Source organism: Gopherus flavomarginatus, chromosome 1 (assembly GCF_025201925.1).
Source record: "Gopherus flavomarginatus isolate rGopFla2 chromosome 1, rGopFla2.mat.asm, whole genome shotgun sequence".
In the NCBI taxonomy this organism is placed as follows: Eukaryota; Metazoa; Chordata; order Testudines; family Testudinidae; genus Gopherus; species Gopherus flavomarginatus.
The window spans coordinates 67,396,346-67,422,413 of record NC_066617.1 but is presented as its reverse complement, the minus strand read 5'-3'; the positions used below and the strand labels follow the sequence as shown (position 1 = coordinate 67,422,413).

Sequence of the window (26,068 nt, the reverse complement as noted above, 5' to 3'; positions counted from 1 at the left end):
TCCTTTCCCCAGTCCCTCTCAGGCCCAGCCCTCTGTCCAGGTCATAGGTGAGAAGCCAGAGGCATGCAGTGTGCGGAACCTGCTCCTCTGGCTGGTGGTGCCATGGAGCGGGCAGCCGTGGCATTCCACCGTCAGCTGCTGGGGCCTGGAGTTGCGTCTGCTCCTCATTTCCCAGCCCCTTTGACTGCTCACGCAGCCGGTAAGAGCTGCCTGGGCAGGGTGGTGTCTTGCTGAGGTGAGTCAGGAGGTGGAGGTGGCACTTCATCCCTGGACCCTGCTATGGAGAGCTGTCCCAACAGATATTTGTCTAAGTTGTCTTAATGATATATCACTGCAGGAAATCTTGGCTAAATTATATGATATAAATAATGGCAAAACTTTTTATTTACTGGCAACGGTAATTGTTTTTTTAATAGATGCACCCCCCACACCATCATTCTCAATGATGTTGCCCAAATATACTTCAGACACCCTTTCTGCTGTGTCTACTGTTAGGGATATTTTGGGCCCTTTCAGCTCTGGACTCAGTTCTTAACTCCATGTAGTTCATCCCCTAAGCATCTTTTGCCAAATATGCTTCTGTGGACTCCTGACTACAACATAAAACATAAAGATACTCTGCGCACAAGCACCATCTGCTCTTCTCTGCTGTTGAATAGCCAATGGGATAGAATGACCAATGCTGACTCAGGGAGGTATAGCCTTTCCTTTCAGCACCAGTGGGAGCAAAAAGTCCTCTGAAGACCACTTCAGAGTAGGGTAAGACTATGAATCCACTGACTACTCCTTGGCATGTATCTAGCTATATTTATATTTATCTCCTAGCATCATAGTACCTAATGGAAGCAGGATGGAAAAGACCTCTCCAAAGACTTCAGTCCTTTGCAGGCATTCTGCTTCAGAACACATCCGATTTGGTTCAGAACAAAACATCATGGAGGTGCATAACACACTCAGTGTCCTCTACACTGTCCAGATAGCATGAGAACTAATTAAACATAGTGCCCAATGGATAGCTTTGTAAAGGTATTTGGGCACCAAAATCAAAGGGAGTTAGGCACCTAAATACTTGTGAAAACCTGGCTCTGAATGCTTTACAACCATTGATCAAATCACTAGTGGGAGGGAGGCAAGCACTACCTTCCCCAGTTTTACAGATGGGGAGCAGATCCCCAGATCCCATAGGCAGCGGATAGAATAGACCTGAGGGGGCTAAGCCTCCCCTGTGGCACAGCCGCTGACCTGCTGCCTTTTAGCGTGCGGATGACTGGGTTGTGGTGGCTCTGCCTGCACTCTGCCCCCAAAGTCCCCTCCCGCTTTTTGCCCTTGACCCCACCCACCTCTGCCTCTTCCCGTCCCTGCTCACCCCTCCGCTGAGGCGCCTGCCAATTCTCATTGAGTCCCTCCTCTCCTGAGATGCCCCCACCTCCTGCCGCTTGCTGAGTTCCTCCTCTCCTCCACCCCTCTCACCCAAGGTCCCCACCGTCTGCCACTCGCTGGGTCCCTCCACCCCCCAATGCTCCCCCCCACTACTCAGGAGAGGGGGAGGGACTTAAAGAGTTGGGGAGGGCCACGGGGGATAGGAAGTGGAAGAGAGGAGGGACTTGGTGACTGGTGGGCAGGCAGGGGGGGACCTTCGGGTACGAGGCCTAGCATGAATGGGGCCTGGGGCAGAGTGTGGGTGGAGCATGGGCAGGGCCTCAGGGGGAGGAGGCCGAGTGGGGGTGGGACCACGGTCTAGGCACTGAGGGAGTTTCCAGCACTAAGGCCAGCCTCCCCACGCACCGCCCATGCCAGATTCTCAAAGGTATTTAGGTGCCTAACTCTCACTGATTTCTGTAGACGTCAAGCACCTAAATACCTTGGAGAATGTGGGCCAGAGAGACTAAACACCAGATTTTTAAAGGTATTCAACCATCTAAAGATGAAGACAGGTGCTTTGTAGGATATTCAAAAGCACCTGGATACCTAATTCCCATGGAACCACAAGGCGATCCTTCATTCCCCTTCATAGAGGGGAGCCAGCAGTGCAATGAATACTCCAGCCCTGAGGCTGTTCAACAGCCTAGGGAAGATATTTCCCTCCCTTCCACAGAAACTCCCCTCCAGAGCAGAGTCTGGTTTCCTGGGCTATGAACTTGGGGCAGGATTAGGGAAATTCTTTGAGGGAATGGGTCATGACGTATGCATGTATTTGTAATTCACTTTATAAAGACCTGCTGGGCATACTCTATATTCTTGGTGAAATGGTGGAAATGCTAAGTAAACCCTTCAGTAGCTTTATCATAGGTGTTTTCAATAGGTTTCATAAGGGAAAATGTTCAAATCAGCCATGATCGACGCTAGTTCTTATAAAGGTGAATTTCATTGTAGAGAGCTATACTTGTGCTGGCTCATTGGTTGTCACCCTCTGCTTAACAGGTGTCTGCATTTCCAACCTGATGCAGCTATACAATTGGTAAGTGCTTTGTGATAAAAGGCACTATTTAAATGCAAAATAATAGAGTAATAACAATGCTTAGCGCTTGCCCAGTTACTTTTATCTTCAGATCGCCTTACAAACATGAACTTTGCTCTTCAGATTGGCCTTGTGATTTGGGACCTTTTTAAAGGTGATTAACCTCAACATGTTCTTTTTTAAAAGTAATTTTTCTCCCTTCCCTGCCTTCTTCTTGGCCACGTAAAATCTTGGCTTGTTTAACTCATTTAAAGAGGAGTTTCTGGGAAGCAGCAGTCTCAGAAATGTCACTCAATATAGTTACAAAATAAACAAAAATTACAAAAAATATTTAGAACCGAGGAAATCCAAATCTTAGACCAGTTTGGGAATCTACAAAGAGCCTAGGGCGCAGTAACATTCTTTAGATTCTGCTCAGAAGTGATGTCATATAAACAACAAGAAACTCCCTTCCAAAAAACATCTGATTTCCTCTTCTAACCCCTAGTTCTTTAATACAGCTTAGTTTATTGCTTCATCTGTTTACAAAATCAGTCACTAAACTGCTAATCATTACTTGTTTGTTTTTATTTTTTCTTTCTGAACAGACATCTTTTGGCGTGCTGTCAGAGCTCTCAAAAACTGTCCTTGTGGGGGTTTTTTTCTTGCTCATCATAACAACCTTTGAGGCACCCTGTCATGGTAACATCCTACTGCCCAAAGAAGACTAGAGACAACTTCCTGTAGAAACCATACCCAACAATGCTATATATTCATCATCTGAAGTGATAGGAGTTGCTTTGGAGTGAGTCTAAGGGCTTGTCTACATTACAGAGCCATGGCTGGCATAGCTATGGCAGTATAGCTATGCTAACAGAGCCCTCTAGTGTCGACGCAGTATAAGCCAACAAAAGGAGCTCTTCTGCCATCATAGCTACACCATTGTCTACTGGAATGATATTAGCTACGTCATATGCAGTGTTGACATTTCAGTCCCAGGATATTAGAGAGACAAGGTGGGTGAGGTAAGATCTTTTACTGGACCAACTCTCATCAACAGAAGTTGGTTCTATAAAAGATCTTACCTCACCCACTTTGTCTCTCTAATTAGCTATACTAACAGAAGCATTCTTCTGTTGGTATAGTTATGTCTACATCAGTGGTTTTGTTGGCATAGCTATGTTGACAAAGGACTGTGATTATTTATTTTCAAAACTTTGTGGTGTAGACAAGGCTTAAACACTCAGCCTATGCTGCATTGTCCGGCGGGAAAGTGAGAGGTTGGGAATAGAAATCAAACTTGTCTCTCTCCTTTCACACTGGAGAGCAGTGCCACCTCCTAATTTTTTAACCTGATTCTGCAATTCAGCGGCTTGTTGTTACTCTAATTCAGGGTTCGGCAACCTTCGGCACGCAGCCAATCAGGGTATTCCACTGGTGGGTCGCAAGACATTTTGTATATGTTGACCGTCCACAGGCACGGGCCCCCCGCAGCTCCCAGTGGCCGAGAATGGGAGCTGCCAGGGGCCATGCCTGCAGACATTCAACGTAAACAAAATGTCTCGTGGGCTAACCTGATGGGTTGCGTGCCTAAGGTTGCTGACCTCTGCTCTAATTTTTATTTGTTTTATGCTCAACAATGTTTAGAGATATTTTAAATATAAACAGTTGAGCTAGTCAAAACACAGAAAAACAGTTTCAAACTTGACCCATTTTCCATTAAAGTTTCTGTAAAATTTAAGATAATTTTTTTATCAAAATCATGTCCAAAACTGTTATAGAATATTTTTGTTCACAGAAAGCTGCATTTGGGGTAAGCAAAAATGTTTAATGATGATTTCAAACATAATTTAAATTTAAAAATTTGATTAAAATGTCACAAAACTTTCACAAAAAAACAGAAACATTTCAAAAATATCAACAATTTTTGGCAAAAGATTCCATTTTTTAAAAAAAGGCCAAATTGCTATGAACTTTTTGTGCAAATTTTTTTGACCAGCTCCAAAAACCATCCTTACCACTGCCCTTGAAGTCTCTGTGAACACAGCCAATATTTGCTTAAAATAAATAAACAAACAAACAAAAAGTAAGATAACCAAATGTTTTGGAAATTCTTTTGCAATGGCGCTTGTCACCCCTATACAATTACTTCCAGGTAACAACTATATGTGCTATTGGACAATAAAGCTTCCTGCCTCTTATGAATTGTAAACTTCCAGTTCTCAGCCTCAATGAACATAGAATAACTACATTTATCCTTATGTGCTAAGGGACTGATTCAAAGCCCCTTGTAGTCAATGGGAAGATGAGTGAAGTCCAATGGACTTCAGTCCCTAGAGGATTAAATTTATGTGATACTGAATAATTGAGTCAATGAGCACTGAAGGCATGCCACTCCTTGCCAAAGGGTAGGCAGCACTTCAGAGGTTCAAGTTGCTGGAGCAAAGTTTAGACCCCAATTCAGGAAAACACTTAACCATATGCTTAACTTTAATAATGACAGGGATTCTTTCGTGAATGAGGACCTTAATTAGCAAGTAAGACACACAAAAAATTTACTGGATTTGCATTTGTACCTATTAAAAAAGAATGCTTTTCTTTTTTCCTTGTATTGTTGTTATCGTGTTCATTTGCTTGGTGTTTTTTTTTTTAATTTAAGCAATTTATTTACTATTAGGTAAAAAAAGTTACTTAACTGCAGGTAAAATATATTTGGACTCATGTTCTTTTTTCTGAATTCAGTTATGAGATCCAGAGACTCTAACATCTCTGATATTTAGGCTCCCCCCCATATGGATCATTAAACCGTTTCAAAAGCTAGTGGACTCAGACTATTTCTATTCTGCAGAAAAGATAAAAATAAAACCTGTCCTGTTCCCCAAAAAAACTCTGATAACCTTCATGATGTTTCCCTAAAAAATATATCAATTTCTTTTGTATTACTTAAGAACGCAGCTAATCTATATGCCATCAGCTGAGGATCCAGCTGTTACAAATCACTTAAAAATGAGGAAAGTGGCTACTTAGTCCTTACTTAGTCACTTAAATGAGAATATGGTAGATCTTACTAGTAAGATCTGTTTGTTTGTTTTTTTCTGGTGACTAAAACCTATTTGAAGCAGATACCTGAGACTTCTCATCTTTTGAGATTTTTAGATACCTATCCTTCACAGAGACTTTAAATTTACTGATGGCTTGCAGTAAGATTTTTCCAGTGTAAGTTCACCATGGTATGTGTGTGTGTTTCCCCATTGATACAAGTCACCTGGTGACCATCATGAATACATACAGATCGTATGATTTACATGTTTGCATTGATTCTGTGGACATATCTCTTTCCAGTGGAACTTGATGTTGCATTTACCACCGGCAAGATGGGGAATCCTTTGGGTTCTGTGGATGTTTGACAATATCATAGGTGTTTACATGGCACTGTCATGGCCTTAAACTGGACAGCAGCTGTCCATAAAAGGAGATATAGAGAATGCCTGAGACCTGGAGAATGCCTAAAACCTGGGACATGGTGACATTTACAGAACTGTTATGACTACAAGAAGAACTATCTGTTTTTGCTTCTGTGCCTTTTAAAATGCAAAACAATCAACAGTCGTTCCATCTGAGTTGGCAACAAGGGTAACAACTTGATGTAAACTAACACTAATCCAAAATCCTTGAGAATGAACATCTCCAGAAATTCAAACCACAGCATTCAATGATAAGTCTGATCAAGGGTTATGCTTCTTTTATTCAACCAAACTGTGGCAACATACTCACTATCACAAAGCAGTGCTTGAACGTAACCTTTCAAAGCCCCGCTGATGAAGAAAAGATACACTTCTAACTTAATCCAGACTGCCACATTGAAAAACCATCTGTGAGGATATTTTGAAGGAAACAGATAGAAAAGGAAGAGATTCCTCTGAATGCAGTGTAAGATTTACATTATCCTCATGAACTTCCATGTAGTCTGCATGTTTATATAATTTATCACTATTTCCTTAGACAGCTCAGATTAGTAAACTCGCATGAGCTCATGTTCGTGCTGTTAATTCTGAGTCTGAACTCCTCTCCTTTAAAGGGAAATTCAGTAGTTTTATTGATTTTTTTTTAGAAACTGGACTCCTACACATGCTTTGGAGAGCTTATATCTTTTTACCATTAGAACTTTCTGTTTCTATTCCTAATTCAGGTTATTTTACAGCAATACATTCAAACCATAAGAAAGACTAGCAAAAGTACTATTCCTTCAAAAAAAGCAGACCTATCTCAAGAAGAGTTCTGTACCCTTAGCAGTCCACCTGTATTCATCAAAGCACTAAGCACACGCGTAAGTACTTTTCTGAATATGGATGGACTTAAGCCGATATGTAAATGCTTGGCTGAAATGGGGCCTATATATTATACTGAAAAATATTTAGTGGACAAGTTGGGTTTATTTTCTTGTGTGGTTTTAATTGATTATTTAAATGATCAGTGCATTTTTCCATTTATTAAGTACTAATTACATTACTTACAACAAACATTGCTAATTTACGTGCTCAAGAACCAAGGATATTAAGGTAATCTACAGAATTAATTTATATAAACATTTCTTACCTGAGCAGGCTTCTTCTGAACCACTTGTTGTGGCTGTAAAGAAAAGTAAAGATTAGCCTTTTTATGAACAAGAAAATACATTGAGGTCATATTTCATTTGCTAAGGTCTGAAACAACATATAGAAAAAGGACCAAATTCAAAGATGATGTGAAAAATAGTGGACATCTCCTGCACTCACTCAGACACCCTAGTCATACTTACATCCTGTCGCCCAGTGTTCAAAGGTGTCTCAGTTGATGTAATGCACACTGTGTGGAGGCAGACATATATGTAAGGGTAAATTAAAGCAAGGTGAGGGCTGTGTTAATATGCACCTTCCTCCAGCTCCTCAGGGTGTGTATTACAGGAGCTTTACACATCAGAAGAGTTTAAACAGTTATAGAGTCTGAATGTAGAGGAGTCTGTTACTGTAAGGGAGTCTGCCTTATAGCATCTTCTATATCCCCTCTGAATTTGTCCCCAAAGATGAAATTTTAGTTTAGTTTCAAAAGTAATTTTATTGATACTGTGTTAGATTTTGATATGTGTTTGTGAGTACATATCAAATAACTTTTGGGAAGCTTATATTACCCAGAAATGTTCCTCATATCTGACACTGAACATTCTGTAAGCAGGCTGACCCCCATTCAGTCTCTCAGAGCTGTCTGTGTGGTTGCAGGTGCACATTCATACTCCAAAAGTGGCATTTCTGTGGTCCTATGATCTGGCTGGCCCGGGAATGGGCACACAACACCATTGCAGACCCCTGATGATTTTACTCATTCCAGCAACACAGGTAATTCCAGCAGAGGATGGGGGGATGGGTGAGCTAACATAAACACACCAATCTCCTTGAGCCCAGGTCCTATCTGAAATACTATCTCTGTAGCTCTGATGACCTGTAGAGCATGACCTCCACAGGTCTTGATAAAGGCACAAAATAATAAAACTACTTAGCACTCAGAGGGTGAAATCCTGGCCTCACTAAGTCAATAGGAGTTTTCCCAATAACTTTAATGGGGCAAACTTGCACTCACATAATTTTTTTTAGATATATTCAAAGCACATCTAATGATTTTCTTCCTGGCCATTGCTTTCTGGATGTGTTACCTATTCCCAACTTTGCCTGTTCCCAGCTCAAGGCCTGTGTTTGTCTCCTTACTTGGGCATAAGCCAATAAGTCATTTGGATATCCAAAGGCTGATTTTCATTATAATGTGTTAGAAAATTGCTTAAATTTTTCAAAATAAACAATGTGATGTATTTGGGCCTTCAGAGCAATATTTTAGTGGGTGGGAAAAATCAGTGAAAATGTAAAACAAAAGTAACTGACGCTAGGATCAATTTACACTGCCCACCACAAAGCATTCTATTTTAGCAATAGATACTTTGTTTACCTGCAATATCTTTCTAATTCTGTGGAGTCCTGTTAATGATATATTTTTGTATCTGTGCATAAACCTCTAAGGAAATACTAGAAAAGAAAGTGCCAGTTACTAAGTCCATTTTTAAAAATCTTAGCGTTGACCCTTTGTTTTCCATTAGATAACTGTGCAGTGGAGAAGCAATCAAAAATGCACACTTTTTTGTTGATGTCTTCCCCAGGTGACCACAGGCCCTGGGCTGATTAGCACATTTGCTGCCTCTTGGGAAATGAGTGTTGGTGCAAAGAGATGATTTGGTTCAAAAGAATCATTTGTAACAATAGAATTCATTGAGCTCATCAATAATCTCAATCATTAGCACTTCCCTGACTTTTCTTCCCCCTGCTGATTACACCTGTACACGTTTACTCACAAACCACACAAAATCCACAGACATTCTCACTGGCTGACTTGATTCCTATAGCTCAGAAATACCCATTTTTTTTGGCTGTGGACCCTGCATTCATGTGACTATTGCACACTATAGCTCAATGAAATCCACTGAAAGAGCTGCCAACTCACCAAATTTTCCATGAATTAGCTCCTGACACTTCAATGAGGGGAAAGACAATGTCTGAAACAAGGCCAGCTCTGGCTCCTTGCCTAGTATGTGTCACAGTAATTCTACCAGCTGCCCTTCTACACAGCACTTCATACTTTTCAGACCACCAAAAAGACCCTTGAATACTTTCAATACCAGTTGGGGTTAGAGCTGCCAGTATGTTTTCCCAGGCTCTGGCACCCGATGGCTTCAGATTGAACCTAGAAAGTTTTGTGTGTGTTTGTTCTGTTTTTATTTTTATGAATGGCTTTAGTAGAGGACTCTGATTGAAGCACAATACTGCAGTCATTCATAAAAAGTGAAGGGAAAATGTTGTACTTTGCCTGCCTGGAAACTGTTTCTGATACTGACCAAGTTTTATGAGACTCTTACTCACTTGGGACCTTTGCTATCTTACTGCTGAGAGCAGTTTGTTCCTTGCTAGCTAGAGTTCTTGTGATTCAAAATACTGTGGATTTGTGGTCTTGGATATGCTGCTTATTATGCTTTTATAAGGAAGAATGAATGACTTAGATTAAGCTTTAAAGCAGGGGTCAGATCCTCAGCTGGCGTAAATCAGCATATTTTCTTGAAGCCCATGACATTTAAAGCTTTGCCACTTCGGAAGCAATGATTTGTATGAGCTGGGAGCCTGCAGTTTGAATCAATGGGTGCTTTGTTTGCATAAGGGCTGCAAATATTGCTTGGTAAAGTCAAGCGAGATTTAGTCTGGTCCCCTGAGGCTTGGAGTGTCCCCTGCCTTGAAGGCAATGAGAGAGTTCAGGGAAACTGACTCTGCACAGAATCAGGGCCTATGTGTCCTGCTCTAGTGATGCTTTCTTCGACTGTAGCAGCTGCGTATCTGTTGGCTCCTTTGTCAACTCTGAAAAGCTAATGATGTAACCTCCTCTGCTCACTAAGCTTTCACTTCATTGTGTTAACAGATCTCTGCATCTTCCAATGAGTGTCTTGAAATGAGACACCTCTAATTCAAAAGGCTGTTGCATTTAAATGTACAACTCGCTGAGGTGAAAGAGAATTCATCTGGGATATTAAAAAAAGTTAGCGCCTATAAAAAATGCCAGAGACAAAGGACTTCAAAGAAATCCTTTAGAGCAAAATAACATTGTACACAGAAATGGACAGCCCTGAATAAAAGACTTCATCAGCTGAGAGTATCACTTATGGCTTCTGTACAGCAAAGGGTGGTATCTCTGACTGTAATCAAAGATGTCTAGTCTTGATTATTTCAAAGCTCACATTTGGGATAGCTTAGCCCAATATAAAACTTTCAAGTCTTATTTTTTGCCTAGTTTTAAAGTAGACTATTTTATATTGCCTGGAATTTCAGTCACAAGTCTGGACACGTGAAAGCAAAATTCATCTCTTTTGGTCAAACACGATTATAAGACACAGTTCTATACTGCGTCCTCAAATTCATGCACTACAGGGAATACAAAGCAAAAGTGTTAAAATGATGACAGATATTAAAAAAATTCCTGTGAGAAGAGAATTTAAATAGCAATAATTTCTTTTAGTATAAAAAGGAAACTAGAATAGAGCAGGATTTTCTTCACCAACTTTAAAATTGTGTTGTTTCAGTGTGCTAGCTAAAGCAAAATAAAATTAACTGTATACTTTTATGGTACGATACTGCACTTTGGATGGAAAAAAACAACTGTGGTGACAACATGAACAGACCTTTCATATGTCTTGTCCTCAGCTTAAACTTCCCACAATTAAATCCTGACTCCTTATCTTTCCTAACAAACCTTCTTCACTTCCTTCATCCTCTATTACTGCTGTCAATCACCACTATTCTCTCTGTCACCCAGGCCTAGGGATTAGTTTTGACTTCTTTTCTCTTGCCCTGACATCCAGGTCATATCCAAATCCTGCCACCTTTTCCTTCTCAACATCCGAGATGCATCCTTTCCTTTCCCTCCCCACAGTCAAATCTCTTGCTCAGCCCTCATTGTATCCTGCCTCAATGACTACAACGTCCTCCTCTAAAAAGTCCATAATATCAGATATTGTCTACCTGTGTAGGGAACTACAGACCCTGATCAAATCACTTCTTAACCCGTCTCTTCACAGACTAGTTTGAGCCTGTTTACTCTCTCATTGTAAGACATGATCTCCAGACCACAAATCATTTTTGTAGCTCTTCTTTGAACCCATTCAATTTTTTTTAAACTAGACACATTATTCCAGCAGTGGTTTCATCAGTACCAAATACAAAAGCAATATCATCTCCATACTCCTGCTCAATATCATCCTGTTTATATTTCCAAGTAGGAATGCTAAGTTAGCCCTTGTTAGTGTTTCATACTTGGACGTTCACAGACTTTGCTGAATGCCATGCAAGTAATCCTTCCAATGTTTTCAGTATTAATTGGGAGACTTCGATAAGTTAGATTTTGAAACGTCATGGCACTGGCTGGAAGAATATGCATAGCTTTTCCTTTAAATAAAATGAACAATGCTGGAACACATATATAATGATTATAGATGAAAATACTATGCATGAATTCAATCTATTAATTGATTTCTGTCCCCAAAGTGCAGCAATCCACACTGTTCTTAAGTATTAAAAGTTTGCATTTGGATCTGTCTCTCTCCCTTATTAAAGTGAGTTTAGTGCTGTGAAAAGTGCTAGATGGACAATCCCTGGAAACTAAAGTTCTCTGTTTTATCCACAAGCAAATACAATATCAACAGTAACAATAAAATTCTATGTCGGTAGCTCTGTTTGTGAGATTAGCAAGAAAGGTGAAAAACTAATGGCAGTTACGATAGCTACACTAATGCCAACTAAGTACTGTATTGAGACGATCAACTCATTTCATAGGTAACCCTAGCATTTGTAGCTCTAATTTAACAGAAGTGTAAAATGATATGTACAAATCCCTGCTGATCTACACACCCAAGGAGGTTCAAGAACTCAAATAATACTAGCTAAACTGAAATGAATCCAAATCAAAAAATATATCCCTCCAAACAGTTTCAAGAGGTGGCACAATTATTCCTGTTTTAACCCCAACTTCCCTCAACCAGTTTTAATCCCACTTTGGCCACGCCTACTTGACAACTGTGCATATTAGGCGATCCGTGTTTTGGGAGATTGGAAGTGGATCCTTAGTTATGGACAAAGGCTGCTTTTAGCTTCTTAACTGCATACATGAATCCACAATGCAGAAAAGATGGTTACTCACCTTTGTAACTGTTGTTCTTCGAGACGTGTTGCTCATATCCATTCCAGTTAGGTGTGTGCACGCCGTCTGCATGTTCGTTGGAAGATTTTTACCCTAGCAACCATCGGTGGGTCGGCTGGGCGCCCCCTGGAGTGGCGCCACTATAGCGCCGGATATATACCCCTGCCGACCCAGCCACCCTTCAGTTCCTTCTTGCTGGCTACTCCGACAGTGGGGAAGGAGGGTGGGTTTGGAATGGATACGAGCAACACATCTCGAAGAACAACAGTTACAAAGGTGTGTAACCGTCTTTTATTCTTCGAGTGCTTGCTCATATCCATTCCAGTTAGGTGATTCCCAAGCCTTAACTAGGCGGTGGGGTCGGAGTGAAATGTGGCAGAATGTAAAACTGCTGAGCCAGAGGCTGCAGCATCTCTTGACTGTTGAACCAGAGCATGATGCGAAGCAAAGGTATGGACCGAGGACCATGGAGCTGCGTGACAGATCTTGTGGGTAGGTACACGAGCCAGCAAGGCGGCAGATGAAGCCTGAGCCCTGGTAGAAGGCACGGCGATGTGGCTTGGGGAAATATGAGCCAAATCATAACAAGTGCGGATGCACGCCATCACCCAAGATGAGATCCTCAGAGGAAACGGGTAGGCCTATCCTTCGGTCTGCTACCGCAACAGAGAGTTGGGGGGTTTTACGAAATGGTTTTGTCCGCTCAATATAAAATGCGAGCGCTCTACGGACGTCCAGGGAGTGAAATTGTTGCCCCCATTGCGTTTAGTGTGGTTAACATGAAAGGCCGAAACCACCTTAGGGAGGAAGGCCAGGTGTGGTCGTAACTGCACCTTGTCTTTGTGGAACATAGTGTACGGTGGAACCACCATAAGAGCCCTGAGCTCGGAGACTCGTCTGGCCGATGTAATGGCTACGAGGAAAGCTGTCTTCCAAGACAGGTATAGCAGCGAGCAGGTCGCTAATGGCTTGAACGAGGGAGACATAAGTCTGGTTAAAAACAGGTTGAGGTCCCAGGTTGGGGCTGGGCGGCGTACTTGAGGGTATAAGTGCTCCAAGCCCTTGAGGAACCTTGAAACCATAGAGCGTGAGAACACGGAACGTCCACCTTAGCCTGGGTGGAAGGTAGAGATGGCTGCCAAGTGTACCCTCAGCGATGATACTGCTAGGCCCTGCTGTTTTAGGCCAGGGGTAGTCCAAAATAGAGGGGATGGAGACCTCAGTAGGAGTAAGATCAAGCATTTCGCACCTGTAGGAGAAACGCTTCCACTCGGCCAGGTACTTTGACCAGGTGGAAGGCTTCCTGCTACCCTGGTTTAGCCGCGCAGCAGCCACACCGTGAGGTGAAGAGACAGCAGGTCTGGGTGGCGAAGCCTGCCGTGGTCCTGAGTTATGAGGTCTGAGTGGAGTGGCAGGGTAATTGGGTTGGCTATCGACAGGTCAAGGCACGTAGTGTATCAGTGCTGCTTGGATGATCATAATGATGCGCGCTCTGCCCCCGTGGAGTTTCAACAGGACCCTAAGAATCAGCGGGAACGGTGGGAAGGCATAAAGGAGTTGGCCCTTCCACGGCATCAGGAAAGCGTCCGAGATCGATCCCGGGGAGAGACCTTGGAAGGAGCAGAACATCTGGCATGTCCTATTCTCCCTGTAAGCGAACAGGTCTATGTGGGGAAAAAATCCCCACTTCTGGAAAACAGAATGCATTACATCGGGGCAGATCGACCACTTCTGAGACAGGAAAGACCTGCTGAGTCAATGCGCTAAGGTGTTCTGAACGCCTGGGAGAAAGGACGCTACCAGATTTATCGAGTGGGCTATGCAAAAGTCCCAGAGATGGATGGCCTCCTGACAAAAGGGGGAGGACCATGTCCCTCCCTGGTTGTTTATGTAGCACATGGCCGTTGTGTTGGCTGTAAACATTGAGACACCACAGCCTTGCAGCTGCTGCTGGAACCCTTGGCACACCAGGCGGACTGCTCTCATTTTTGGACATTTATGTGGAATGCCAGCTCCTGAGAAGACCAAAGGCCTTAAGCTCAAAGGTGACCGAGGTGAGCACCCCAGCTGAGAGATGACGCGTCCATCGTCAGGGACATTGAGGGCCGAGGCGGATGGAACGGCATCCCTGCCCACACCAGGGAGGGAGTTAGCCACCATTCTAGGGAGCCTAGAGTGCTCGAGGGAATGGTGACTATTGTGACCATTGGGTCCCTGTCCAGGCGGTACACCGAGTTGAGCCAAACTTGGAGAGGACGGAGGCGGAGCCTGGCAATTTTGGTTACAAACTTGCAGGCAGCCATGGGATGCAGGAGACCAAGACAAGTGCGAGCCGAGGTCGTTGGGAAAGTCTGCAGACCTCGGATGAATGTTGCCATCGCCTGAAACCGTGGCTGTGGTAAGCAGGCTCCGGCTAGATTGGAGTCCAGGATAGCTCCTATGAAGTTTAACCTCTGCGTGGGAACCAGAGTGGATTTTTCTATATTTATCATCAGGCCTAGACATGTGAATAGGTCCTTGACGATGCCCACATGCTGAGTGATTTGTGTCTCGGAGTCTCCTCGGATAAGCCCCAATCGTCCAGATACAGAAAACGCATATCCGACGTCGGCGGAGGTAGGCGGTGACTACGGCCATACACTTGGTCAATACCAGTGGGGCTGTAGAAAGGCCAAACAGGACCGTAAACTGGAAATACTGATGGTTGGCTAGAAAGCGGAGGTATCTCCTGTGCGGAGGGAAGATGGAGATGTGAAAGTACGCGCCCTTCATATCAAGGGAGGCATACCAGTCTCCAGGATCTAAGGACGGGATAATGGTTCCCAGGGGTACCATGTGGAACTTCAACCTTATCATAAACTGGTTGGGTCCTCGCAGGTCTAGGATAGGGCTGAGACCTCCGTTCAACTTGGGGATTAGGGAATAATGAGAGTAAAACCCCTTGCCCCTTTCGACCATCGGCGTCTGCACCTCTTGTAAGAGGAGTTGCTCGTGAGAGGGGTCCCTGAAGAGGGACAGGGTTGGAACAAATTGGAGGTGGTACCCATACTCCAGCCTGTGTAGGACCCAGGGATCTGAAGTTAACTGGGACCCCGTCAGGAGGAAGTAGGAGTGGGAACCTGGCCTGTAACTGGTAGGCCGCCCTCGGGTGCACCTTCAGAAGTTCGTCTTTGGTCCCGGTGGTGGTTGTGAGGGACCTTGATCCTGGCCCTCTTGGGGTCCTGACGGTCGTCTGCGACCACCTCGGCTGCGCCGCCTGCCAAAGTCCTGTCTCTGGCTAGGCACAGAGTACGGCGGTGTGGCTGCAGACGGAAAGACCTGCGTTTGGTCACCGGCGTATGCATGCCGAGAGAGCGCATTAGGACCCTGTTGTCCTTCAGGCTTTGCAGCCTGGGGCAGTCTTTGCTGCAAAGAGGCCTTTACCATCAAATGGTAAGTCCTGAATGGTATACTGCAGCTCCGGTGGGAGGTTTGAAACCTGAAGCCATGAGATGCGCCTCATGGCAACACCCGAGGCCAGAGTCCTGGCTGCTGAGTCTGCTGCATCCAACGAGGCCTGGAGGGAAGTTCTGGCCACCTTTTTCCCTTCCTCCAAGAGGGCAGCGAACTCTTGGCGGGAGTCTTGAGGGAGAAGCTCCATAAACTTACCCACTGCCACCCAGGTGTTATAATTATAGCAGCTAAGCAAGGCTTGCTGATTTGCCACCCAGATCTGTAAGGCCCCTGCAGAGTACACCTTGCAGCCGAGTAGGTTCATTCGCCTAGTCTCCTTCGATTTTGGGGCTGGCACCTGCTGGCCATGCCATTCCCTCTCCTTAACGGACTGAATGACTAGTGAGCAGGGAGGAGGACGGAGATACAAGTAGTCGTACCCTTTAGAGGGCACCATATATTTACGCTCGACTCCCCTGGCCGCAGGAGGGATAGAGGCTGGGAACTGCCATATAGTACCAGTATTCGCCTGGATGGTCCGAATAAACGGGTAGGGCCTCTCTATCGGGGCATCCGGTGATAGAATGTCCACTACCAGGTCCTCTACCTCCGGGACCTCCTCCACCTGGAGGTCCATATTGAGCGCTACCCTCCTTAGGAGGTCCTGATGGGCTCTCAGGTTGTTGGTGGGCACATCAGAATCGCGGTCCTGAGCACAAGAGCTGTCCGTGTGGAATGACACTGATGTGTGTCTGGATGGCCATGGAGGTGCTGAAATCCATGGGCATAGTCTCTGTCTCTATCGGACCTTGCCCAACTCGGCACCGGGGACCGGTGCCAGGAGGCGTACCAGTACCTGGAACAAGATCCGGATCTGCGGCCAGAGTTATGCTGGGAGGTCGACTGAGATCTTGAGGCTCGAGGTCGGGAGTAGCTTCGGGAGTCACGATGCCTGTAGCAGTGCTGGGAGCTGGAATGGTGCCGAGAGTAGCGGGTCGGCGAATGGGATACCGACCGGTGCAGCGAGTGCGACTGGTACCGAGGAGGAGAACAGCACCGGGACTGCAAGTGGCGTCGGGAGCGAGAGTGCCGACAAGACCTGGAGCATCTGCGGGACCATGATTATGAACAGTGCCACTTGGCAATGAGATCCCTCACCATTGGGAAAGTCTCCAGCGTGGAGGGAACAGTAAGCTCAACCACAGCGCGTACCGGGGAGCTGTCAGGCACCGGATTCGACGGCCCTCGTGGGACCGGGATCGACGGTGCCGATGTTGTCGGTGCCTCGGCAGGTGTCGGTGCTGGGTGATCCGACTTAGACAGGCTCTCTGGCTGCGGTGCAGTTGGCACGGAAGCAGCAGTAGCAGGGAGCTCAACCACAGCGCGTGCCGGGGAGCAGTCAGGCACTGGATTCGGCAGCCCCGTGGGACCAGAATCGATGGTGCTGACGTCATTGGTGCCTCTGCAGGTGTTGGTCCCGGGCGATCCGACTTAGACGAGCTCTCTGGCTGCGGTGCAGTTGGCACGGAAGCAGCAGGAGCAGGGAGCTCAACCACAGCGCGTGCCGGGGAGCAGTCAGGCACTGGATTCGGTGGCCCCGTGGGACCAGAATCGACGGTGCCGACGTCATTAGTGCCTCTGCAGGTGTTGGTCCCGGGCGATCCGACTTAGATGAGCTCTCTGGCTGCAGTGCAGTTGGCACGGAAACAGCAGGAGCAGGGAGCTCAACCACAGCGCGTGCCGGGGAGCAGTCAGGCACTGGATTCGGCGGCCCTGTGGGACCAGAATCGACGGTGCCGACGTCATTGGTGCCTCTGCAGGTGTTGGTCCTGGGCGATCCGACTTAGATGAGCTCTCTGGCTGCAGTGCAGTTGGCACGGAAACAGCAGGAGCAGGGAGCTCAACCACAGCGCATGCCAGGGAGCTGTCAGGCACTGGATTCAGCGGCCCCGTGGGACTGGAATCGACGGTGCCGACATCATCGGTGCCTCTGCAGGTGTGGGTGCCAGGCGATCCGACTTAGACGAGTGCTCTGGCTGTGGTGCAGTTGGCACGGAAGCAGGAGGAGTCTTAGGTTTTCTTGACCTTGGAGAGAGGGAGCGGTGCCGAGTCGACGTCGGTGCTGGCGACGGCCGGTGCCAAGAGGCCTTGGCAGTACCGGCGCGGTCCGGTGCCGAGGAGGTGCTTTGCCCGCTGAGTGACCAGCGCTCGGTGCCGAAGGCGGAGGGGTAAGTGAAAGTCCTGCTCCTTTTTGTTCTCGGCTTAAAAGCCTTGCAAATGGGGCACTTAGCTGTCAAGTGCGATTCCCCAAGGCGCTTCAAACAGGAGTCGTGCGGATCTCCTGTCGGCATCGGCTTGTGGCAGGCCGAGCCCGGTTTGAAATCCAGTGAGTCGGGCATGGGCTCCGGCACCGGGTGTGGGGAAGGGGCTACTCCCCGAACCCTGCTAACTATTACTAAACTAACTATGCTAGTAAAGAAAAAAATGTATAACTATATATAGATATATATATATATATAAATATAAAAGGATTATAACGATATAACTATATACAAGATAACGAACGAGAACTACGAGTAGCTAGGGAAGTGGAGGTCAGCTAAGCCGCGCTCCACTGTTCCAACGACCGACACGGGCAGTAAGAAGGAACTGAAAGGTGGCTGGGTCGGCAGGGGTATATATCCGGCGCCATAGTGGCGCCACTCCAGGGCGCGCCCAGCCGACCCACTGAGTGTTGCTAGGGTAAAAATCTTCCAACGAACATGCATGCGGAGCGCACACACCTAACTGGAATAGATATGAGCAAGCACTCGAAGCAGAACTTGTGATATATTGGCTTATATATATGCATACTCTTGCCCTCTATCCAATAAAACCAAGTATGTAGGTTTCTCAGTTGGAGACTACTGTGCACTACAGTGGTTAGAGACCTAAAAACAATATGTATGTCCAACCGTCACCAAGAGCTACAGCATATTCTCTATTAGCTCAGTAAGTAAATGCCTGAAAATTTTGGGAGCAAAAGATCATGAATTCTATTGCCTACAGCCCATGTTTGCAGTTAACAGGCAACCATGGTATCTGTGTATGCGCACAGCCAAGGGTCACTAGAATCTAAGGGCTTGGCTACACTGGAGAGTTGCAGCGCTGGTGGTGGCTTTACAGCGCTGCAACTCACACACCGTCCACACTTGCAAGGCATATCCAGCGCTGTATCTCCCTGGATACAGTGCTGGCTGTACTCTACCTCTTCCTGGGGAATAACGACTGCAGCGCTGGTGATGCAGCACTGCTCTGCCAGTGTGGCCACCAAAAGCACTGTTATTGGGCTCCAGAGGTATTCGGAAGTATCCCAGAATGCCTGTTCAGCCACTCTGCTCATCAGTTTGAACTCTATTGCCCTGGCCTCAGGTGACCCGCCCTTTAAATGCCCTGGGAATTTTAAAAATCCCCTTCCTATTTGCTCAGCCAGGTGTGGAGTGCAATCAGTGAATCTTTCCAGATGACCATGCCTCCACGCGCCAAACGAGCCCGAGCTTGGAGCAATGGTGAGTTGCTGGACCTCATCAGTGTTTGGGGGGAGGAAGCTGTGCAGTCCCAGCTGTGCTCCAGCCGTAGGAATTACGATACCTATGGGCAGATATCAAGGGCCATGCTGGAAAGGGGCCATGACCGGGACGCGCTGCAGTGCAGGGTTAAAGTGAAGGAGCTGCGGAGTGCCTATTGCAAAGCCTGTGAGGGAAACTGCCGCTCTGGTGCTGCCCCCACGATCTGCCGTTTTTACAAAGAGCTGGACGCGATACTTGGGGGGTGACCTCAGCGCCAATCTGAGGACCATGATGGACACTTCAGAGCAGGGAGGGGAGGCAGAGAAGGGGTGGGGGAGGAAACCGAGAGTGAGGGTACTGGGATGGGGGGGACACCCCGGAGTCCCAGGAAGCATGCAGCCAGGAGCTCTTCTCAAGCCAGGAGGAAGGTAGCCAGTTGCAGCAGCCGGTACTTGGTGAAGGACAAGCAGAGGAGCGGGTTTCCAGTAAGCGGCTTGTATTTTCAGGATGAAAATGTTTCAGGAGAGGAGGGAGGGTTAGGGCTGTATGCATGCACGCCTAGATGTGGAATAGCCCATTGATGTGGTCTATCATGTCGTGGTAATTGGCCTCGGTAATCTCTTCAAAAGTTCCAGCCAGAGCGTGGGCAATGCGCTTGCACAAGTTTATTGGGAGAGCCACTGTGGTCCTTGTCCCAGTCAGGCTAATGTGTCCACGCCACTGTGCCACGAGGGGTGGGGGGACCATTGCTGCACACAGGCAAGCTGCATAGGGGCCAGGGCGGAATCTGCATTGCTGCAGAAGACCCTCTCGCTCTTCCCAGGTGACCCGCAGCAGCGAGATATCTTGCAGGATCAACTCCTGTGGAAAATGTTGGGAGACTGTTCGGTGTAGGTGCCCCCTGCAGCTGTTTGCTTTCCCCAATGCACAAAAACCCCAGTACAGCCCAGAAGCAATCAGTCCCCCTTACTTACCATTTCGGGGCTCCTGTGGGTTATGTGCACTCTCTTTGGCATGGGAAAATTATGCTATTGTGAAGACTGTAAACTCCTTCACTGTGTGGGAATAACTGTCTGAGATATAAACAATGCTGCCTCTGTTAACTGTTGCCTTTTTTGCCTTTCTACAAGTAACCTTGACTTCTCGGATGCCCGTGTTATCAACAGCTGAAAGACTCCAAAACCTCCGGAAGAAGCCGTGAAAAAGCAAAGACGACCTGCTGCAAGCAGTTATGGATCACTCTGCGAGAGAGATCAAAAACTGCAGGACTGGAGGGAAAAGGAAAGCAGGATCTGCCAGAGAAATGCAGCGGCCAGGAAGAAAAGCACAAAGCAGCTGATAAGCATCCTGGTGCGCCAAGCGGACTCTATCCAGGCGCTTGTAGCCATGCAGGCAGAGCACTACCGCGCCGGCCCCCCCCCCCATCCCAAAGCTTTTTCACTTGTGCCCCAATGTCAGCTCAAAACCCCCTTCCCCAGCACCCAGGTTCTTACCACCACCAGCTGCCTCCAACACCTGTACGTTCACCAACTAGCCCTGAGAACTACGACCCTTACCCTCTGCACTCAACCCCCATCACCATGTAGTATAGGCATCCTGAAGTGCAGCAGTCATTGCACAGCACTCCAGACAGGACATATTCAAACCTGTGACTGTACAGTTCCCCACAGCACCCCCCTGCCCTTTTAGGTTCCTAAAATGTTGTGTGTCTGTCAATAAAGTTATTTTCTTTTCAATAAATGAATTCTTGGCTTTGAAAACAGTCTTTATTATTGCAGAAAGTAAAAAGATACCTTAGCCCAGGAAAGAAAAAGGCACTGCAAATCAGCTTAGGAAAAACATATTCCTACTAACTTTGTAACCACTGAACTTCACTCCCGTGCAAGGCACCAAACATTACTGTTGGTTTTCAGCCTCAAATTCCTCCCTCAAGGCATCCGTAATCCCTGAAGCCTTGTGCAGGGCCTCTCTACTAGCCCTGCTCTCTGGCTCTGCAAATTCAGCCTCCAGGCGTTGAACCTCAGAGGTCCATGCCTGACTGAATGTTTCACCCTTCCCTTCACAAATATTATGGAGGGTACAGCACGCAGATATAACCGCAGGGATGCTGCTTTCCCCCAAGTCTAGCTTCCCATACAGAGATCTCCAGCGCCCCTTTAAACAGCCAAAAGCACACTCCACAGTCATTCGGCACCGGCTCAGCCTGCAGTTATAGACTCATAGACTAATAGACTCTAGGACTGGAAGGGACCTCCAAAGGTCATCGAGTCCAGTCCCCTGCCCTCATGGCAGGACCAAATACTGTCTAGACCATCCCTAATAGACATTTATCTAACCTACTCTTAAATATCTCCAGAGATGGAGATTCCACAACTTCCCTAGGCAATCTATTCCAGTGTTTAACTACCCTGACAGTTAGGAACTTTTTCCTAATGTCCAACCTAAATCTCCCTATCATAACCTTAGTCCCAGATTTGGACCTTAGCGTCCAAAATATGGGGGTTAGCATGAAAACCTCCAAGCTTAGCTACCAGCTTGGACCTGGTACTTGCTGCCACCACCCAAAAAATTAGAGTGTTTTGGGGCACTCTGGTCCCCCTGAAAAGCCTTCCCTGGGGACCCCAAGACCCAAATCCCTTGAGTCTCACAACAAAGGGAAATAATCCTTTTTCCCTTCCCCCCTCCAGGTGCTCCTGGAGAGATACACAGACACAAGCTCTGTGAATCCAAACAGAGTGACTCCCCCTCTCCGTTCCCAGCCCTGGAAACAAAAAGCACTTTCCTCTTCACCCAGAGGGAATGCAAGATCAGGCTAGCAAATTCAACACACACAGATCTCCCCCTGATTTCTTCCTCCCACCAATTCCCTGGTGAGTACAGACTCAATTTCCCTGAAGTAAAGAAAAACTCCAACAGGTCTTAAAAGAAAGCTTTATATAAAAAGAAAGAAAAATACATACAAATGGTCTCTCTGTATTAAGGTGACGAAATACAGGGTCAATTGCTTAAAAGAATATTGAATAAACAGCCTTATTCAAAAAGAATACAAATCAAAGCACTCCAGCACTTATATTCATGCAAATACCAAAGAAAAGAAACCATATAACTTACTATCTGATCTCTTTGTCCTTACACTTAGAACCAGAAGATTAGAAAGCAGAACTACTTCTCCAAAGCTCAGAGAAAGCAGGCAGACAGACAAAGACCTCAGACACAAAATTCCCTCCACCCAAAGTTGAAAAAATCTGGTTTCCTGATTGGTCCTCTGGTCAGGTGCTTCAGGTGAAAGAGACATTAACCCTTAGCTATCTGTTTATGACACGCCCCCCAAATTGCAGACAGTGGGGAAGCTCACTGGCGGCGATTTCCTTCTAGAACTTGAAAATAAACAGATTACTACAACACATGCATCTTTACATATACTACTAAGTATATAACTAACAGACTTTTACATTTTAAGAACACTTTTTAACTACTGAATTCTGGGAAACTCTCACGGGAGAGTGCATCAGCAACTTTGTTAGAAGCTCCTGTGATGTGTTGAATTTCAAAATCAAAATCTTGGAGAGCTAAACTCCAACGAAGAAGTTTCTTGTTGTTCCCCTTGGCATTATGAAGCCATTTTAGTGCAGCATGGTCAGTTTGTAGTTGGAACCGCCGTCCCCAAACATATGGGCGTAGCTTTTCCAGGGCGTACACAATGGCATAGCATTCCTTTTCACTGACTGACCAGTGACTTTCCCTCTCAGACAGTTTCTTGCTGAGAAACACGACAGGATGGAAGGTGTGATCTGTTGCTTCCTGCATGAGCACTGCTCCTATACCACGCTCAGATGCATCCGTGGTTACTAGGAATGGTTTGTCAAAATCCGGGGCCCTGAGCACAGGGTCAGACATGAGCGTTGCCTTAAGTTGGGTAAAGGCCTTTTGACACTCATCAGTCCACTTAACTGCATTTGGCTGGGTCTTTTTGGTCAGGTCGGTCAGTGGGGCAGCGATTTGGCTGTAGTGTGGTACAAATCGCCTGTAGTATCCGGCCAAGCCTAAGAAGGATTGGACCTGTTTCTTTGACCTTGGGACAGGCCACTTTTGGATTGCATCCACCTTGGCCTGTAGGGGTTTTATGGTTCCTCGACCCACCTGGTGCCCCAGGTAAGTCACTCTGTTTTGGCCTATTTGACACTTTTTGGCCTTAACAGTTAGTCCGGCCTGCCTGATGCGCTCAAAGACCTTTTCCAGGTGTAGTAGGTGTTGGGGCCAGGAGTCTGAAAAAATGGCCACATCATCAAGGTAGGCAACTGCAAATTCTCCCAGTCCAGCCAGTAGACCATCTACCAGCCTCTGGAAGGTGGCGGGTGCATTTCGAAGGCCGAAAGGAAGGACATTGAATTCATACACCCCCGCATGGGTGACGAATGCTGACCTCTCCTTGGCAGGTTCATCTAGCGGTACTTGCCAGTACCCCTTGGTTAAGTCTATTGTAGAGATGAACTGTGTTCAGCTTCTTTGAATTGCTCTTCGGCCTCAATTTTTGCCTTAGAAGTCATGATTCCTGTTTTCTTGTGTTGGGGTGCCCTCCGGTGTTTATCTTCTGAACTGCAGGTTCTCTGTTGCCTCCTGAAGTCTGCCTAGCAACAATGCTTTTTTCCCTTTCTCTCTCTAGCTAATGTTCAATGAAAGGAAACCAGGAAAACCACTTTATTTGCATGCATATAGTGCTGGTACTTGCCTCCTAATGGGAGGGCTATTGCATGACAAAAGACCCTTAAAAGTCTGGTAATGGCTTCTTGCTTAACATGCAAGCCACAAACTGCCAGAGAGAGCAGAAAAAAAAATTCTCTTTGGTTCCCTTTTAAAACCAAACTGTTTCTCTCTGCTAAAAAGCCCCTAGCAGAGAAAAGAAAAATAAAATATTTCCACTGGCTTCTGGATTCTGTCTATCTCCCACCGCTGCTACTCATATCATAACCTTAGTCCCAGATTTGGACCTTAGCGTCCAAAATATGGGGGTTAGCATGAAAACCTCCAAGCTTAGCTACCAGCTTGGACCTGGTACTTGCTGCCACCACCCAAAAAATTAGAGTGTTTTGGGGCACTCTGGTCCCCCTGAAAAGCCTTCCCTGGGAACCCCAAGACCCAAATCCCTTGAGTCTCACAACAAAGGGAAATAATCCTTTTTCCCTTCCCCCCTCCAGGTGCTCCTGGAGAGATACACAGACACAAGCTCTGTGAATCCAAACAGAGTGACTCCCCCTCTCCGTTCCCAGCCCTGGAAACAAAAAGCACTTTCCTCTTCACCCAGAGGGAATGCAAGATCAGGCTAGCAAATTCAACACACACAGATCTCCCCCTGATTTCTTCCTCCCACCAATTCCCTGGTGAGTACAGACTCAATTTCCCTGAAGTAAAGAAAAACTCCAACAGGTCTTAAAAGAAAGCTTTATATAAAAAGAAAGAAAAATACATACAAATGGTCTCTCTGTATTAAGGTGACGAAATACAGGGTCAATTGCTTAAAAGAATATTGAATAAACAGCCTTATTCAAAAAGAATACAAATCAAAGCACTCCAGCACTTATATTCATGCAAATACCAAAGAAAAGAAACCATATAACTTACTATCTGATCTCTTTGTCCTTACACTTAGAACCAGAAGATTAGAAAGCAGAACTACTTCTCCAAAGCTCAGAGAAAGCAGGCAGACAGACAAAGACCTCAGACACAAAATTCCCTCCACCCAAAGTTCAAAAAATCTGGTTTCCTGATTGGTCCTCTGGTCAGGTGCTTCAGGTGAAAGAGACATTAACCCTTAGCTATCTGTTTATGACACTCCCTTGCTGCAGTTTAAGCCCATTGCTTCTTGTTCTATCATTGGAGGCTAAGGTGAACAAGTTTTCTCCCTCCTCCTGATGACACCCTTTTAGATACCTGAAAACTGCTATCATGTCCCCTCTCAGTCTTCTCTTTTCCAAACTAAACAAACACAATTCTTTCAGCCTTCCTTCATAGGTCATGTTCTCAAGACCTTTAATCATTCTCGTTGCTCTTCTCTGGACCCTCTCCAATTTCTCCACATCTTTCTTGAAATGCAGTGCCCAGAACTGGACACAATACTCCAGTTGAGGCCTAACCAGCGCAGAGTAAAGCGGAAGAATGACTTCTCGTGTCTTGTTTACAACACACCTGTTAATGCATCCCAGAATCACGTTTGCTTTTTTTGCAACAGTATCACACTGTTGACTCATATTAAGCTTGTGGTCTACTATGACCACTAGATCTCTTTCTGCCATACTACTTCCTAGACAGTCTCTTCCCATTCTGTATTTGTGAAACTGATTGTTCCTTCCTAAGTGGAGCACTTTGCATTTATCTTTATGGAACTTCATCCTGTTTACCTCAGACCATTTCTCCAATTTGTCCAGATCATTTTGAATTTTGACCCTGTCCTCCAAAGCAGTTGCAATCCCTCCCAGTTTGGTATCGTCCGCAAACTTAATAAGCGTACTTTCTATGCCAACATCTAAATCGGTGATGAAGATATTGAACAGAACTGGTACCAAAACAGACCCCTGTGGAACCCCACTTGTTATACCTTTCCAGCAGGATTGGGAGCCATTAATAACTACTCTCTGAGTACGGTTATCCAGCCAGTTATGCACCCACCTTATAGTAGCCCAATCTAAATTGTACTTTCCTAGTTTATCTATAAGAATATCATGCGAGACCGTATCAAATGCCTTACTAAAGTCTAGGTATATCACATCCACCGCTTCTCCCTTATCCACAAGGCTCGTTATCCTATCAAAGAATGCTATCAGATTAGTTTGACACGATTTGTACTTTACAAATCCATGCTGGCTATTCCCTATCACCTTACCACCTTCCAAGTGTTTGC

General features: G+C 45.9%; 1 protein-coding gene across 1 annotated transcript in view; it reads right to left on the bottom strand.

Moving 5' to 3' along the window:
- HMGA2 (high mobility group AT-hook 2) overlaps positions 1–26,068 on the bottom strand; it is a 168,617-nt gene that overhangs the window by 19,139 nt on the left and 123,410 nt on the right. The window contains exon 4 of the mRNA XM_050924290.1: positions 7,034–7,066. Within this exon, the coding sequence (XP_050780247.1) occupies positions 7,034–7,066 (33 nt within the window). The remainder of the gene's footprint in view (positions 1–7,033; positions 7,067–26,068) is intronic.